General features: G+C 45.5%; 2 protein-coding genes across 3 annotated transcripts in view; both read right to left on the bottom strand.

Moving 5' to 3' along the window:
* The window catches only part of LOC132455705 (septin-5-like), an 8,282-nt gene extending 7,457 nt beyond the window's left edge, over window positions 1-825 (bottom strand). Inside the window, exons 1-2 of the mRNA XM_060049641.1 lie at window positions 524-825; window positions 319-329 (exon numbers count right to left, since the gene is read on the bottom strand). Coding sequence (XP_059905624.1) covers window positions 319-329; window positions 524-566 — 54 coding nt within the window. The 5' untranslated portion in view covers window positions 567-825. The remainder of the gene's footprint in view (window positions 1-318; window positions 330-523) is intronic.
* Window positions 826-2,744: 1,919 nt separating this feature from the next.
* cdhr5-rs (cadherin-related family member 5, related sequence) lies at window positions 2,745-14,500 on the bottom strand. Of its 2 annotated transcripts, XM_060049610.1 has the most exons (16): window positions 14,243-14,500; window positions 11,676-11,809; window positions 10,394-10,602; window positions 10,229-10,285; window positions 10,024-10,116; window positions 9,784-9,870; window positions 9,324-9,434; window positions 8,883-9,053; window positions 8,690-8,780; window positions 7,864-7,970; window positions 7,263-7,463; window positions 6,780-6,911; window positions 6,602-6,680; window positions 5,332-5,525; window positions 4,924-4,944; window positions 2,745-4,589 (listed from the first exon to the last, which is right to left on the bottom strand). In XM_060049610.1, exons 2-16 carry the CDS (start codon window positions 11,740-11,742, stop codon window positions 4,014-4,016), a joined length of 2,196 nt encoding a protein of 731 aa, XP_059905593.1. In that variant the 5' UTR covers window positions 11,743-11,809; window positions 14,243-14,500; the 3' UTR covers window positions 2,745-4,013. The 2 variants fall into 2 exon arrangements, with proteins under 2 accessions (XP_059905593.1, XP_059905594.1); XM_060049611.1 differs by lacking the exon at window positions 4,924-4,944 and having other exon boundaries at window positions 14,243-14,499.
* Between the last annotated feature and the right edge of the window lie 3,000 nt (window positions 14,501-17,500).

Below are 17,500 nucleotides of genomic sequence, written 5' to 3'. Positions count from 1 at the left end.
TTCCCTTGAATGTCAATATGTACAGCAGAGAGGACGCGCCGGTATCTTGGTGTGATATCTGCATCCACAAAGACGCCGGCGGTGAAACGAAACCAAAACAGGAGAAGCACATGTGACCACTATAATAGCGTCTGCAGCCATACGGCAAATCATAAGTCATTTGCTCTATGCATGCAGCCTGCAGCAAAGCCTTGAACGAATTCTGAGTCTTTAATTGTGGGCTATCTATTTATAGAGCGGGCCTATACACACCCAAGATAATTGTATCTTATTTGTTTCTTTGCAGCTGCCCGCTATTTTACTATGCTGTTCTCTTACCTCTACATCATCTGTACGAGGACAGTCCCACGCCAGACGGTGTTCGTTTCAATTGTTGGTCGGCGACCGACGTTACCACCCATCGTCCAGAGGTTCCAGAGGAGAGGAGAAAATACCATTGTCTTGCGATACATAGAATCAACTGTGGTTCAACGCTCGTGTAATATCCATTCGCAATTAAATATATAGTTATGGTTATGCTTACCCGAGCGGAGCACCCGGCTCCTGTATCTCGTGTTCGCAGTCATCTTCAAATCAAAAAACCGCTGCTTATTCCGGACGACCCAACTAGGTTATTGTGGGGACGAGTCCATAGCAATGCGGTTGGGTGGCTTTAAATTAGGTCATTCAATTACTCCGTGTTCACAGAAAACAACCAGTCTGTAAAGAAAAATAATTTTGGTATTGGTATTATGTATTTTATTTATTGTAGCCTACATGATATATAACAGAGAGACTGAGAGGAGACGGTGATTTAAACAAAGGTGAGGTGTGGGGCTGTAGTTTCTGGTATGGCCCAGGGGGGGGCAGTGTCGCCTTATTCATAAACCACAAACAATATATCCAGCTGGCTGCACGCTTTGTAGGCTAGCTAGGGACTTTAATTGTACACACCCAGTCATGTGTCAACCACAGAGGCTGAAAGAAAATGCAACATTATGATGAAGGCTGGTTGTATGCTGTACATTTATGTACAGCATACAACATGTAGGCGGCCATTATCACATTGATTGTTGGATTGTAGGCAAAAACGATAGGCTTGTTTGTATGCATGTGACCAGTCTAGTCCATGCGTTCGATAAGGTCTTTATTGCAATGCTGTGAGATCAATGACAACGACGCTGCGTGTTAACATGCGACAGTCAGTCGCTCTTACTTCAAGTTCGGACCCTGAGTGCCACCTAGTGGCTAATTCCGTAACATCTATTTTAACATTGCACCAACAGATTGCGCATAACAGTAAAATACAATACCTGGCTGAGAATTTAAAAACGAACCGTACTAGTTATGTATCCGTCAATGTGAAAAAAACGAACAAAAAAGATAGAAGCACAAACAAAACATAAAGTTCAAGTTTCGTAGACTTCAAGTATAGTCTAAGCAGACATTATTTTCACTACGGTTGAAAGCTACTTTAATTTGGTACTACATGCTTTTCTTTTATCAAGAACAGTGAGATGAAACGCACAAATGACAGGTAGGGCGTTTGGGGAATTGCGACGAAAGGGGATTGGAATGCATTTTTTTTTTCTTTTATTGGTTATTTAAATACGGAATCATTATTTTTCTTTGAAATGCAAAACGTTTGGTGCTCAACAATTACCCTCAGACAATTTGAACCCTGGAGGATGGCAAAACGCCGAAGAATATGAGTTTATTTGTTCAAATGCCTTTCTGATGATAACTTTTAAAGCAATTATTTTTGGTGGAATACTCACCTTTTGATCTCTATTTTAAAACACAAAATAGAAAAAACAATTTGGTCTGTTTGAACCTTAAAAGCTAATTTTTGCTCTCAGAATAATATTTTTGTTTTGCACTCCAAAGACGCAAATCGACCTCCAACGATATTCTCCAGGGACAATGTATAACATGCAAACATTCAACCAAATGTAAATTAAAATGATAGCACAACTGGAAAAATTAAAAAAAACTGTGTTTTAATATTTTTATCAATATCTACGCGTCGGTATCGTATACCAGACCTTCTATAAAAGGCACCACGCACCGGTGTGACGCCATGCGGTCACGTGTCAACAGATGGCGCTATTTACCAACGCACGAGACGTCTACTGGCAAGACTACTACGCTAACAGGTAGCCGTCATAATTTGCGTTTGTACTATTTTCTTCCTTAAAAGTAGCACAAAAGCATTCGTTCAACTTCATATATAAGAGAACTGTTTTCAAACAGTTCAATAAGTCTATTATCAATCATAAGTTCGCCTATACCAAACGTTCTATCAAAGGACATTTACAGTGGACTGGCTAACCGTAGCAGTTATGCCGCTCCGTCTCAGATGCCACATGATTTGGGTGTCAAAGCTAATTTCACAGCAACCTTCATCAACATTAATGGCGTGGTCGTGTTGATTATAGTTGCTTCATTTTGATTGGTTGGCAAACGGACAAGTCCATAATAAACATTTTGACACAAAATATGAGACATCACTTATATCCATCAATTCGCGTTCAATTTAGTGGAAGTCGGTGGATGTGGTTCTTGGTTTAAAAGTTTCATCAAAGGTTTGGTATCAATGAAGTATGGTTACTTTTATACATTTTGAGGTGGTTAGGTGTTACGTTAGTGATTGTTCAGTTTACGTAAACGTTTTGTGTGGTTAAGATCATGGCAGACTGCAGGCTGGGGACAGCAACACTTCATGAGTAATCCATAACTAGACATTAACATTAAAGCATACCAAGTTCTGTCTCTCTCACACACACACACACACACACACACACACACACACACACACACACACACACACACACACACACACACACACACACACACACACACACACACACACACACACACAGAGCTTTCGGGCACATTATGAACAAGTTATAAGCTAGTTACTTGGAATAGGCTGCAGCCAGCCCCCACTTCCTTCAAAGTGCCTTCGGGACATTGCAATACCAAGATGGTTAGATCTCTAGTAAATAAACACAATATCACTTCTGCTAGTCCAATCTCTCCTCAGCACAGGTGATGTAACACACAGGGTTCTAGCTCCACAGATGGCTGGCCTATGACAGCAGTGGAGCAGCAAAACTGTGTGCTCAAACCTCATCTTGCCTCATGTTTCTGAAGGACTAATTCAATCAGGGCAATGACACAGAAATCCCCCCGCCCCATTGCAGACTTTTCATATTACGGCGGAGGTGATTTACTTCATTAATTTTTTCAGAAGCTGGGGTTGCTTCAGGGATGCTGTTAGGTGTGATTAGTGTATCTATCTGAGTCTGGAGAGGCAGTGCAGCCCATCTGCTTGAACCTAGAGCCAAATGAGAGTGAGACGGTACAGGTGAGATTTTTAATTACAATCCATAGGAGCAGGGGGGATGCAGGTTTGATTTGGAAGAGGTGTTTCCTTTCAGAAGTTGATTTGTGACTGTGGATAATAGTGACGTTGGTCGAGTCTTTATTTTCCATTGTACAAGTCGTCTGACTAGTGAATTAGTGGTGACTCAATGTGCTGAATGTTGTACAAAGGAATCAAGTTTTGTAAGACTGCAAAGGGAAGAGCATCTTTCCAGATGGTGATGCTCACTGTGTTCGGCGTCTGTGTGAAACAATATCATTGTCACCGCACTAAACTGGCAAACTGCTGATTTCGTCTTATTCTCCAAGAAATCAAGTTGATGCCAATCAAGAACATCCCAACATTTCCCGAAGTAAACCATGTTGAAAATAAAAATTATCAACCTACCTAATATGACAGCATTAGTTTGACTACTTAAAGTCTGACAAGTTTGAAACCGTCCTCAAGTATGAATAAACTTTGAAAGGAATTTTGTTCGAAGCAGAGCCTCCAGAGCTCATTCCTATCTCCCCCCCGAAGTCATCGGTTTTGAAGGCTAAGTTACTTAATGGACACGTCTGTGTTGAACGGAACGATCACACATGTCCGCCCCCCCCAGTTTTCCCGTTCCCTCTGCTACTCCTACAGAGTCCATCATCTTGTCTTATTATGCGCTAGTGTCCTCATCATCCTCCTCGTTGTCAGAGACACAGATCACGGCGTGCATGGCACTGTAAGGGTTCTCGATGCGCTGCTCCGGGGCGCCCTTCCCGGGGGGTTTGCTCCCGGATGCGGCCTCCTCCAAAGGCAGGAGCAAGCTCAGTTTCCTGGGACCGGCTCTGCGATATTCTGTCTGAGAGTCATCCGTTGCTGGCCTCCCCTCAGTCCGCCACGGCGCTGGGGGAGGGTCTTCTTCCTCTTGATCCTTCCTCAATGTCTTGCTGACATGCTTCAACGGGACCTTGGTCGGGGCCGCTGATGAAGACGTTGACGACGATGGGGCCGTGCAGCCTTTGGGCTTAGTTTGGAACAACCCCGACTTGGGAGGAGGGGTCTCTGGGCTGTCTTCTTGGTCCTCGGGGAGGTGCACCATCGGAAGGGGCAGTAGCGAGGTCTTCCTGGTGTAGACCCCCGCCCTGCCACGGAGGCTTTCGGCGCGGGCGCTCTCACCTTCTTCGCTGGAGAACGACATCGCCATGAAGGAGAGGTCGGCGGAACAGTGTGCCGCACGGCTCGGGTTCACCTGGAAATCGTAGCGCGGAAAAAACAAGGATGTGATTACTGCAGCGGTTAGAACCGCATTAGACGGTCGCAAGGTTGATTTTGGTTTGTTTGGCTGTGTCACACTGAGGGACCTGTACAGAGTTCAGACAGAAGGGAGATTCCTGTTTTGTAAAGTAAGCTTCTGGATCTATAATATTCACCATGCTATTCCTTGAGCATCAACTTGTTATTGGCTTGCAAAACTACCACCACACAATTGTCACAGATCACAACACGGGGTATTACACATGAAGTACCCAACATGTACTCATAGTCACGTGCACAACACCAACCACTGCCAAAGCAGAACTCACCCTTTTAAAGCTTAATAAGCTCTAGAAAAAGCAGCAATAGGGACATAAAGTTGCAGGGGATAGAGAGAAACAGCGATGAGGAGGGAAGAAGGGTGTAGCTCTTGCTTCTACAGTAAGCGTTAAGAAGCATTAGCGTCAGCCTTCAGTGGTTCAACCAGCACTATCGACAACACAGTTTGTGTTTGTGTGTGTGTGTCTGGCTGTATGTGTGTCTGTCTGTGTGTGTCTTTGTCCGTCTATCTATCTGTCTTGTCTGTCTGCGTGTGTGTGTGTGTGTGTGTGTGTGTGTGTGTGTGTGTGTGTGTGTGTGTGTGTGTGTGTGTGTGTGTGTGTGTGTGTGTGTGTGTGTGTGTGTGGACGCATGTGAATGAGGGGGACGTTCAGGAACGGGACCCCTCGAACCCTTACCACATTCGGATCCTCCCCCATTGTGAGTGCCCCTTGGTCCACTGGGTCCTGTCTGTCTCTCCTTCGCCTGACCAAGTGGACCGTCAGGCATATTACTGTCACAAACAGCACCAAGAGGATGGCGGAAATGGCCCCTGCCATCGTAGTGTCCACATCCCCAAACAGAGGCTCTTCCTGGAACTGGCCCCTGGGGACTGCAATGGGAGAGAGCGTAAAGGAAGATCACATGAGTTTCTGTCACTTTGTGGCTAATTTGTCTTGATGATGAACAGTGTTTGTTTGTTTTGCTTTAACTTTTCGACGATCAATTTGTTTGAGTTGAGTCCCACGAGTCTGTCGCTAGCTGAAGTGCCGCGGGCATGTTTTTGCATTTTAATATATGGAATGTGGCTGACAAGGTCTATTGAAGCCATCCATAGCTTTGCATTAGCTGTTTGCTTATTCAAGCTGGAAGCTATGTTCATGCAGAAACGATTGCACCTCATTTGAAACCCAAGCACTCTATTCAAAGTCGTGCTGTGTCATGTATGCTTCCTATTTTCCTAAATTGATCAATGACGCAAGTGCTTATTTTGCTGAAACTTTGCCATTGATATGAAAACGAAAGCACGACTCTATTCAAAGTCGTGCTGTGTCATGTATGCTTCCTAATTTCCTTAATTTATCAATGACGCAAGTGCTTATTTTGCCGAAACTTTGCCATTGATATGAAAACGACTTTGAAACAGACTTTGATTTTCACAAATCCTTTGTACTTATTTTTTTTACCCTACTGTGCTTTTTTAATTGCTCAGCTCATCTGTTTATTCCCTAATTGCGGTTGGCCCACAGGCTACCAGACTTTTCCATACCTTTGAAACCCCCTTATCCAAAAATATGAGTCTGTCACATGTGACCGTCTGTGAGGGTGGTAGTAGTGTAGTGGCTTGAGTATGCAATTGAGCAAGGAAAGGATCTGAGGATAATGGGCTTTATCTCATTAAGGGCCTATGAATGTTCCTCTCAATGAAGATTACCCAGTGGTTACCATCCAAACCCGTACAGGCGACCTACAGGTGCCCTATATCTTAGCATTCAGGAACCAGGCAACACAGATGCAGGCTATTGACCTTCTCAAAAGGGATTAACTCATTGTGATTCGCTTGGGTTTGCTATGGCTCTTACATGGGCTTTTGTAGCACCCCAAAGGGCTCTCTTTGTTTAAGCATTTTCTCTGTGAGTGTGTGTGGGAGAGAAGACTGCATCACCCTTTTTTTGTTATGGAACATACCCGATTGGCCCCTTTGCAGAACCTCAATGTCCAGGGAGGCTGTGGCCCTTTCTCCTGATTCCTCGTCCTTAGCAACCACCTTCAGGAGTAGGACCGATAGGAGCAGCAGTCATTTCAGCACAAATACAACTAGTGTACTGTTTGTAGCAGTAGCGTATCTGGTTTATGTTGTTGATACCTCCAGGATGTGCCTGTCAAAGGCTTTAAGGCGTCGAGTCCTCACGATCACTATCCCCTCCCGGGTAATGTAGAACAGTCCTTCACTTGCAGACAGGGGATGGAGTGTGTACTCTATCTTCGGATTGAATCCCTGTAAGAAAGATGGTAATGTAGTCCAACAAAAGTGCCTTTCCTCTGCAATACATTGGTGCTGGAGACATACCGGTAGATTGAAAAATGAACATGCTGTTGACATTTATCCCTGCAGCCGTCCCTGTATTATTTGAAATGAGTGGTGTTTAACGGATAAAACCCATCCTTTTGCTACCGCGACCAAATGCAAAATATCCGAGGGTGAATCATCAGAGTGCGTTGCATAAGAGTTGGAAGTGTTGTTTTGGAATCCAATTATTTCATGAAATGTAAAATAATATTACAAAATCAAATAAAGTCGCCATTACACACAGTCCAACATTTCCCAGAAGGTTTGACCTTGACTTACATCGGCGAAGTCCCTGTCGGTGGCCTGAACGATGAGGACTTGTTTCCCATAGGTGGAGACAATGGTGGCTGGGCTGTCACTCTGGATGACGAAGCCTTTGTAGGTCGTTTGGTTCAAGGTCGGAGGGAAGCTGTTCTCGGCCAGCACTCTCACCTGTGCAGACACCACACTGTACTTCCTGTCGTCGTTCAGCTGGGAGGCCTGTGGTGGTAGAAACGAGTGCGATCATACATGTGCTGTTTGCTTCAACTCCCTGTGAGTCCCCAACCGGCCCTATAACTAACCCCACACACACAGACATAATAAACAGACATGTTAAACTGCATTGTATTGTTCTGTAATACACTTAAACACTTTACTACACTTTTCATTACTTAATATCACTGTTGAGTTTCTCGACTTATTATTGCCTAATGCCTACTTTTTAATTTATTTATTATTGCAATCTTGTATTGATGCTGCTGCTTGATTTACTGAACTTGATCTAGTATTGTTTATGTGACCGTTGATGAATCAAGCGAAAATGTAACAAGAGAAACTCTGATCTGAATCCGAGTAATGGCTGACATTAAAATAAATCAGTAGACCATAGCAGGTTTACCATAATTCGCAGTCTAAATATTGGTGTTAGTTGTTTATCTTCCACGCGTCTTGTCAACTTCACCTCTCCCGTCTCGTTGTTGATAGCAAATCTGCCATTGTCTGCACCTGGGGAGTGAGAACATGTGGCTTTGGGGAATGAAAATATGCTATTATATATATATTATATATGGTAGTATATGTGTATATATATATATACGTTCATTCAACTTGGCATTCTGTGTTTCTATAAGAAACTCAAGGCGGGAGCAGATTTGTACGAGAAACATAATGAACAAGTCACGGGTTGATAGGCTTTGACTATAATGCTGTTTATGCTCACTGTCTTTGAGACCTATCTGTGGGAGTGAGGGTTATCTGCTAGCCCGAGGCCTTGGTGCCCAGCTGTGTGAGTCTTGTTCAGTGTTAGAAGAGTGATTTCTAGATAAGCTCGGTAACGACATATGTGTATGCAGCTAACGGTAAAGGGAATTGTGTAAGTAAATGCGATGTAGAATATGATATGGTAATGAAAGACATGGTTATTCCTCCACCAGATGCTTTTATCCAAAGCGAGCATCTGAAGTGCTATCTGTAGAGGGCAATAGAGGTTGAGGTCAGGAGGAGGTTGAGGTTAAGAATCTTGCTTCACCTCAATGATGCTTACAGATAGGCTGAGGTCAATCTAGTTGAACTAACTCGGAGGCGAAAACCCTTGCTAGACTATCCTGCATCTGATCAATTGTAGGCAATTTCTCTGGATAAAATCGAGCCTTTTAACACAGTAGAACAGCACAGTTTTCAAGCAGATAGTTTAAGCCAAAAAACAGTAACATTTGGGATTCTACCTGAAAGAAGTGTGAACGTGAGCCGAGTCTTAAGGCCTCTGTCCCCGTCCACCGCGTGTATCGGGCCAGGGGAAAACCCCAGAACAATGTCCTGAAAAGGAATTAGAGTTTCAAAACCATGGCCATTCCAGCCCTGCCTGGCTTCAACCTCAGTTCAGAGTCCACCAAGCCGGAGTGTAGACGCCGGTCCCACCTGATCGGCCTGTGTGATGTTTGCCATGTAGATTGGGTTGGTGCAGACTGGGAGGTGGATGTTTGCCGGGGGCGGGTTGCAGGGGAGGAACTGTGGATACTGGTCGTCCCCGTCCTTAATGTGGACGGTCAAGGTGGCGGTCGTGTTGTACCCATCTCTGGTGTTCATTTCCTGCAGCACATAGCAGGAAGCCAGAGCACCAGCAGTCAGAATAAACTGTTCCCGGTGGAGGGACGCCAGCATATTTTATAGTGTACTTTCATCTCTGAGCCATTCATGTTTGTACTGCACTTGTTATTTCTGTTACTAATATTCTGGGTCGCTGTTAAATACTATGAGCAGGCTAGGAGGGCTGAGGTACTGTAATACGGCTTAATTATTGTCCAGTGGCCTCAAAGCCAGCCTGTTCGAGTTAATGAATATCGGATTAGCATGCATTACCATGGCGTAGATAACCAGCTGGAGTTGTGTTTTGCTCTCGTAGTCCAGTGGCTTGTCCAGCAGCACATTTCCGCTGTTGGGCAAGTCTATCCTGAAGAAGCTGGCGTCAGGCTATCGTTGGGGGACATGGCGTTCATACTTAGCATTGGTCAACAGCATATATCCCCGGGTTATGCTAAATAGACCAGTAACATGAATCATATGATCGGTCGAGGCACGAGTGAAATTAGTACGTTGATATTCAATTTGGCTTGCAGCCTTTTTTGTGCCCTGGCAGCTAACAACAAACATATTTGTACTCAAAGCTATGAGGTTAAAGATAAACAAAAAAACAAAAAACATACCACAGGCACTACTACCATAAATGCAGTATCTTTGGCAATGTCTAATTGGTCAATTTCCTAAAAACTGACGTGAGATGTTTGTTTGAGACGGTGTGATTGAGTGTGTTGAAGAGTACCGAAGCTTTATCGATCATATAGAGTAGTACATCCTCATCTGCATCCGTTGCCTTGACACTGAACACAACAGAGTTCACCGCTGCGAGCTGGAGAGGAATCATAAATGCATATCATTATGTAGATTGTTGTTCACGTGACAATAGCATTATAACTAGCGATAGTCTATGAGAAAGCCGAGGTCGAGGTGGTGAAAGTCATGATATTTATAGCGTGCCAAGGCCTACCATTGCCAACCTTACCTCGCTGATGAAAATAGGTTGTATGGTCTTTTCCACAAATTGCGGCAAGTTGTCATTTTCATTCAGTATCTCCACTATGACCCTGTAATAACTCTGGAAAGAAAGAAATGTTGGTCTTCAATGCAATTATTTCAAAGCATTGGCTCTAAATACACAAGGAACATTTTTATGTTCATACGTAGCCTGATGGCTTTTCGCAACACACCTGCATAATGTTGTCTTCATAACATATCAGCTCGGCCAAGAGGATCGCTCCTTGAACCTTGGGAGCACAAGAAGAAGGGTCTTTAAATCAAATGTCAAGGAGCAACCCTGGCCCGTTGAGATTGCGAGTTAAGCCGGAAAACAAAGGAAGGCAGGCCCCCCTTACCTCTCGGTCCAACACCTTTGTGAGCGAGGAGTTCAAACGGATGGCCTTGCCGTCCAGGAACAGCCAGTCGGCATTCTTCCCGCTGAGGCACATGCGGATGGCGTTGGGCCCGGCCTCCCCGCTGATGCTGAGGTTAGAGATGAACTGCCCCATGGGGCTGTTCTCTCGCACCGTGGCAAAGATGTCTGAGCCTCCCAGACAAAGGCTGGCTGGGAGACAAACCGCTCGGGTCATAACACACAAGACATTAAAGAGGACAAGGCGGTGGCCAGCCGTCGCGTCACCTTGCATGACATCATTGATGACTTATGCTGGCCTTAGCCAGCCTTAACATGGCAGGACATGACTTCATACGTTAGCAGGCCTTAGCGAGCCTTACCATGGCAGGAGATGACCTCATACGTTAGCCAGCATCAGCCAGCCTTAGGGTGACATGTTATACCACCAGGTGTGAGTGTGATTAGCCAAAACAAGCCGTTTTGAAAATCGGCCTCTTCTGACTTCACAAGAGGGCGTGTCCACCTAGATGTGTGCTGGATAGATCAGTCTAACAGCCTACCCGGAGAACTGAGGCCAATGTTGCTCATCTATCCGTCATACATTTAGGTGGACACGCCCACTTGCGATGTCAGGAGAGGCAGATTTTCAAAATGGCTTGTATTGGCTAATCGCAATCACACCTGGTGGTATAATATGTCACCTTTAACATCGCAGGAGATGGCATATTTCCAGGCCTTAGTCATATGTCATAACATGACATATGACACAGCATGACATAACATGATGCAACCATGTCTTGGCACTAATATATATAAAGGCTTACATAAGTTGATTCTGTCACTATGAGGGTGACATGGCTCAGTATGATAATGGAGAGGATCAGAGGTGGGGTGGGCGATAGAAAGCTATTGTGGGGAGGAAGACATCAATCTGAAGGGCTAAGAGTGTAAAGTGGCTGTGAGTTCACTGTGATGCATGATTTCCTGGGCTTAACGGCCAAGGATATTCAGCATTGGTGGCGATGGCTTAACACACACACAACTACAGATGTTGCTTTCCATTTCCTGATAATTTACAACCAGTCGAGGTTCTCACTCTGCCTCTCTAACTTTCATTCTAACTTCCCCCTCAGTCCTTTTAATCGTAGTGGCTGAATTTCTTCTTTTTTTTCATCACACAGGGGGAGTTGGACAGGGAAAGCAACGTGGTACGGACGGTTCCATCTCCTCTCAGCCACCGGGATGGTTTCCTGCCTCAAGTGTCGGGGTGTTGAAGGACTTACCTGTGATGATGTGGTAGGGTAACTTCACAGCTAGCTCCCAGAGGAGCAGCCTCCATGGGCTCAGCATGTTCCTCCTCCTCCTCCTCCTCCTCCTCCTCCTCCTCCTCCTTCTCACTTCCCCACCTCAGCACAGCCTGAGAAGCAGCACAGTACCGTCTCATCCCAATGCCATTTCCCTCATCAATCATTTTTGGAGCTTCGGTCTAATCAAATATACATGAGGTCTGAAGGAGATCACATGAAAAGGCAAATCCAAAATCACCTTACAAAGGATTATAAAAGACTGAACATCTGAAAAGTTGGTTGGGAAATGTTAAAATTCGTTTTCTAGAGTTATTTCTCTCTTCTATAAATATAGAGGCACTTAAGAAGAATTATTGATAATTAATCTGTCTCTGGCCCACCCCTCTTCCCACTCGTTTGCCCGGCAACCATAACTGCGAATGCTTCAATTAAAAAAAAAAAAATGCTGCCACAAAGCATGTAATTATCCACTGTTATTTTCATTTTTTATGGTGCGTCTGAACATCGTATAAACGATTCAACGATACCCTGGCCTCCAAAAAAGTAGGTTGACCCACAATGTAACATGGGGCTCACACATCGCATCAATTCAATTCTCCTTCCATGAACACCAGAACACACCGTTGCATGATATTGATTGTTTTCCTAAACTGAATGCCCTCCAAGCCGCATTTGTCCTCTAGCTCCGTCTCTCGCAATCTCTCTCTTTCTCCAGAGACGGTTGTCTGACAACAACAAAATGTATGACGAAACATACAGCCTCTGTAGCAAACCCCTCGTCCCCCACCAACACCTCCTACGTGTAGAGCAAGTCATATCAGAGGTTAGGCTAATCCTCAAGATGGTCCACTGGTTCACAGCTCAGTGCTTTTCTGTCAGGGAAGCACAAGCTTGACGGGAATTTATTGCGGATGTTGTTAGAAAGGCCCAAACATATGCCGATGCCAAATAAAAAATCCACATGAATATACTAAGGGCTGTATAAGCTTACAGTGACAGGGCAGGGATGACCCTGTGATGCAGTACTCAGTGTATGTATTTAGACGCTTTGCAGTTATTTTGTTATGAACGTCTTTCTCAGGGATGCCTACAGGTGGCCGGTGACATGAGGGGGATCAAACCCATTTCCTTTCGACTGCTATTCCAATGTCCCCCCTTTGTTAAAGCTGTATGGGTTGTCTTTCAAACGCTCACAACAGCAAGTTGTTATTATGCAGCCCTTTCCTCACAGGCAATATTTTGCCGCTATTACTGCTCATGCCAGGTGTCTCTTTGTAAGTAAAGGGATCCACCGCACCCGCCAAGGCCTGCCGATTGTGCAGCCGCCTGCTTTCTTTAGTGAAGAAAGAGACGGTTCAATGCGGTGTGGAAGTGGAGTGAATGGAAAACGGCCACAGATTCATTAGTTGGCCGTATTAACCTTGATGACTGAACCTTTGTTGTGTGCAACAGTAGCAGCAAATGCAGCTCAGGGGAGCCCTGGCCAGTCTCTGAAGGTATGGTAACTTGCTGTGATGGACTAACAAAATGTCTTTGGAGCTTCTTAATTTAGCTTTTCACTATGCCTTACGAATACACGTAATACATTTAAAAGTGGGACTGTTGGGTTAAATGAGCTTGGAAATAAATTGCTCATTATATATTAATCGTAATAAATTGCTCCTCACACACCGCTTTCTACTCATTGTGTGTGTGTGTGAGTCTGTCTGTCTGTCTGTCTGTCTGTCTGTCTGTCTGTCTGTCTGTCTGTCTGTCTGTCTGTCTGTCTGTCTGTGTAAATCTGCACTGTAACAATTAGATCGGTCATTACCGGTCCAATGTACACGATTTGTGATTTCATCTAAAAGCGAACTTCCCGCTGACGCCCTCAGACTAACCGCTGCTTCTACTCGCCATCAAACAGCCTTGTTAGCATACATTTTGATAAACACAACAAGCCCATCGACCGGCCAATGAGCTTGCGGATGTTTAAACAAAAGGGCTCTAAAGGAATCAATGAACAGCATTACAACAGGGATTAGAGGGACCAACAATGGAGATCCCTCAGCCCAGTCACATGCTCCCCGCTTGCTGTTGGATCGTTCTCCTTCTGGACTAATCAGAAACCAATCTCTGCCAGAGGATGGACGGGCCACAGCATGTGTTGCTGTAGTTAATTACCTGTAAAGTAATTGTTATGCTAATGCCGCCGGGCCGCCCCCTGAAAGGTCTTTTCCGCCGTCTCAACAGTGAGGGGATAACAGGAAATAGAGAAATGTCAAATCTCCTATCATATCACAGCGTTCTCCTGGTGCCGTCGTGCAAACACACACGCACAAAGTCTTGCACGCACTCGTCTCTCGGGCGGCTGGTGTCAGCGTTTTTGATGAAAAAAAGTTTCAGCTGATACGGGGAGAGTTGGGTCAGAACACGCTCGGCCTACCTATGAGGATCACAAATACGCACACCCGCTCTCTTCCACTCCCTGACTCACTCTCTCACGCACGGTCACAGGAACAGACCAACAGGGCTGAAGTTGAACCGCGCTCCAACAAACTCCTCACCTCTAGTCTCCTCGGCGGTGGTTCTGCGGAGGAACGGCGCTGGTGCTCATAGATCCCCGCCCCCGCGCCCTCCACTGCATTCTCCCCTTCCTTCGCGCTCGCCGCTGCACTCACCAGACTGGCGTGTGCTCGCTTGATTGTCTTCTTCGGCGACAAAACCGCAAAGCCCCCTGTGTTTGTTTGCGTGTCTGTGTGTGCGTTTGTTTCCGGACTGGATTGCAAGGGCTTTAAGTGGCTGCTGGGTACACACACACATGGCTTACACGGACCATGTGCACTGTGGAGGGGGAGGCCGGGGGGGGGGGGGGGGGGGGAGGGGATAAGCCAGTGGCCGGTTCCGGGTCACGCAACAGGCCCGTGTGTCATTAACGGTGTTGCCCGTGGTGATGGGCTGCCGATGGGGGGGTCGGAGGCCACTCACAAATCCGGCCACCCATTCTGTGGCGTACTTAACCCCCTACCCCCCCGCGGGGACATTCATCCTCCATGGGAGATCCCCTCAGGGAGGGGGATCATGGGGTCAAGCACCGAAACGTGAGGATTTGAGTAGTTTTTCCACGCTCTAGCCGCTGAGCCTAGCCGTGGGTTTGGGGCATGGGAGAGGGAGAGGTTGGGGTTAACGGTCACCCGCTGTTAGATTGGCGTAGATTTATACAACTGACAGGGGCGGGGGGGAGAGACGACAGATCGCAGCCCGGTGATTAGACATAGCCATGACCGGATTTAATGAGGAGGAATTCCAGGATTGTGGAGCAAGCCGGAGACCCCTTCCTCCACCCCCTCTTTCCCTTCACCCTCTCTTTCCCTTCACCCTTCCCCACCGACCGATAAAACACAGCTAGACGCTCACAGCGGTTGAGGCGTTTCCGACGTGCGTTTTTTTTACCGTGTTTTTTACGAGATCATCTGACGAATGTCGTTTTTATTATTTTGTCAGTTTCATGACCCCTCTTCCTTTGTCTCGCCCTCTCGCTAAGACTCTCTCAGTATCAGCGGGCAATCCTTAATCACTTTTGTCAGGTGGGGGGATTAAAATCGTCGGGGGTAACCTTACACTCGCTCATAATCCACCCCATGACCGCTTTATTCCTCGTCGAAGCAGCCTTCGTCTGCCCTGTTTTTCATATTCCCTTTTTTTATGGATCGTCAGGCCGAGATAGCCGTTGGTGTGTCACCGCCGTTTCCTAACACCAGATCATTACCTTTTCCCCGCTCGGTGTTCCTGGCTTTACGGGCCGTCTGCCAGGTGGTAGTGGAGGAGTTGGATTAGTGTTGGCGGTCAGGCTTAGGAGCGGCTGCCATTCACCTGCACAATGGACACGAGCGTGTGTTCCCATCTGCCTTCTCCACCCCGCTGATCTTCCCCCGGGAATTCCTGGCAAACATTCGATAGCAGGGATGAACATGGCTGGCCGGATCTGTGTCGCTATAAGCCAAGGTTTTTTTTGTGACAAACTGCAATTATTCCTGCGCTGCTGTCGAAGACATCCTCGCTGGGCTTCTTCCAATTTTTTATCTCGGGCTTGATCTGATCGTCTGTTGATCGCTGAGGGAAACGTTTCTGCAATTATTAAACCTTTTAAAAGAACAGCATCCGTACACACTATGGTCACACAAACACACACTGACTGCAAACTGGGGACTGCAAACACTTCATGAGTAATCCCTAAGTAGACACACACACACACACACACACACACACACACACACACACACACACACACACACACACACACACACACACACACACACACACACACACACACACACACACACACACACACATAACCTTTATATCCTTCGGCAAACATGTGTGTGTGTGCTATAAATTCCCCTTCCAAAACAAACCACTCCTCTTTTAATTCCTCTGATTCCTCTTTATTCCCTCATTCCTCTGATGAAAGAATCTTTACACAGCCTTTGTATTATCATCTTGTTCATGCTTATCTCCAAATCCTTCCTGGTCTGGCTCCACCCCCCCCCCCTTATCTTTTTCACTTGTTGCAAACTACATCTGCTGCAGGCACATCACCCGATCCACCTGCTCACCATTTTCTGTTGAAAAAACCAACACTCTGCACGTCATCGTTCCCGTTCTGCTGCAGCCAGATAATGGTACAATCTGCTTAAAAAAATAAAACTGAAACTGGATAATTGTTCACTTCTGACTGATACATGCAACTGTTTCCCTATCCTTTTGTACGTCTGCTGCTACCTGTTGGTCTCATTCCTGATCTTGCTATCTTACTGCTGCCTGTTTTGCCTTGCCTGCCTATTTGTTCTTCGGTTGCGTCGCCTGATGCTGCTGTTTGTTGGCTAACTGAGGCTGTGTGCCAGACTGAATGCTATCTATGTCATGCTTATTGTGATTGTATGTAAGCGGGGGGTGGGCTGGGGATGTTTTGATGTGTGCTGCTCTCTGTCACCTTTTGACATTTATTTTTAGCCCCCTTCCTTCACGAGGATTTGCCTTTTGCCAGGGTGCCGTTTTAAATGAGAAAGTGTTTTTAATGACTTGCCTGGTTAAATAAAGGTTAAAAAGAAAAGAACAACAGACAGGCACAGAAATAATGAAGCACACACACTCACACACATTCACATCACATCTCTCTTTGTGTGTGTTGTCACATGCAGGTTTAAATATCCCTGATGCCAAAGACTCCATATTAATTTTGTCACAGATAAACAGGCAACATATTTATTGCCAAACAGGAAACATATTTATCACCATACACCTGCTTAAGTTGACTGTTGACTGACAAATATTTCCCTTCTGTATAATCGCTCTTACAATTTGTTTTGGTTTTCCGATATCCATGACTTTCTGTTGTATCTTTTCTATTATGGGTTACCTCAACTCAAAACGGCTTAAACTGTCGGTTTTTTGCTTGATTGACACGCTGCAGTTTACTATAATGTGCTGTTTATCGTTTAAGCCTATTACACTGTACGCACTGAGTGAAATGTATACCAAATTCCTCTAGCCGTGCAGTCAAAATATCAATTTAACTGATAATCCTTTCTTATGGAATGAGTGAATATCTCCTTTATGGACACTTGTCACAGGCCTTCAATAGTAAAGTTACTTCCTGTTCCTGTAATTCTAACCGTGGTTTTATCCATGTCTGTCAGCATCTGCAGGGTCAATGCATATTTACTCGCCTAGCTGTATCTATACTGGCGCACTGCCATACCTAAATCAAATGAACCCATTAAAAATATTAAGGGCATCACCTGTTTGATCCTGCTGTGAAAAGA

Source organism: Gadus macrocephalus, chromosome 4 (genome assembly GCF_031168955.1).
Source record: "Gadus macrocephalus chromosome 4, ASM3116895v1".
Taxonomy (NCBI): Eukaryota; Metazoa; Chordata; class Actinopteri; order Gadiformes; family Gadidae; genus Gadus; species Gadus macrocephalus.
Note: the sequence above shows the minus strand (reverse complement) of the source record. Positions and strands in the feature narration are given on the sequence as shown.

Bases quoted from the DNA above. Each gene is read 5' to 3' on its own strand.
- cdhr5-rs (XM_060049610.1), bottom strand. From the start codon at position 11,742: ATGCTGAGCCCATGGAGGCTGCTCCTCTGGGAGCTAGCTGTGAAGTTA. The intron at 10,603-11,675 runs GTAAGTCCTTCA...TTTGTCTCCCAG, and splicing joins ACCCTACCACATCATCACAG to CCAGCCTTTGTCTGGGAGGC. The intron at 7,464-7,863 runs GTAAACCTGCTA...CTACCACCACAG, and splicing joins TATTTAGACTGCGAATTATG to GCCTCCCAGCTGAACGACGA.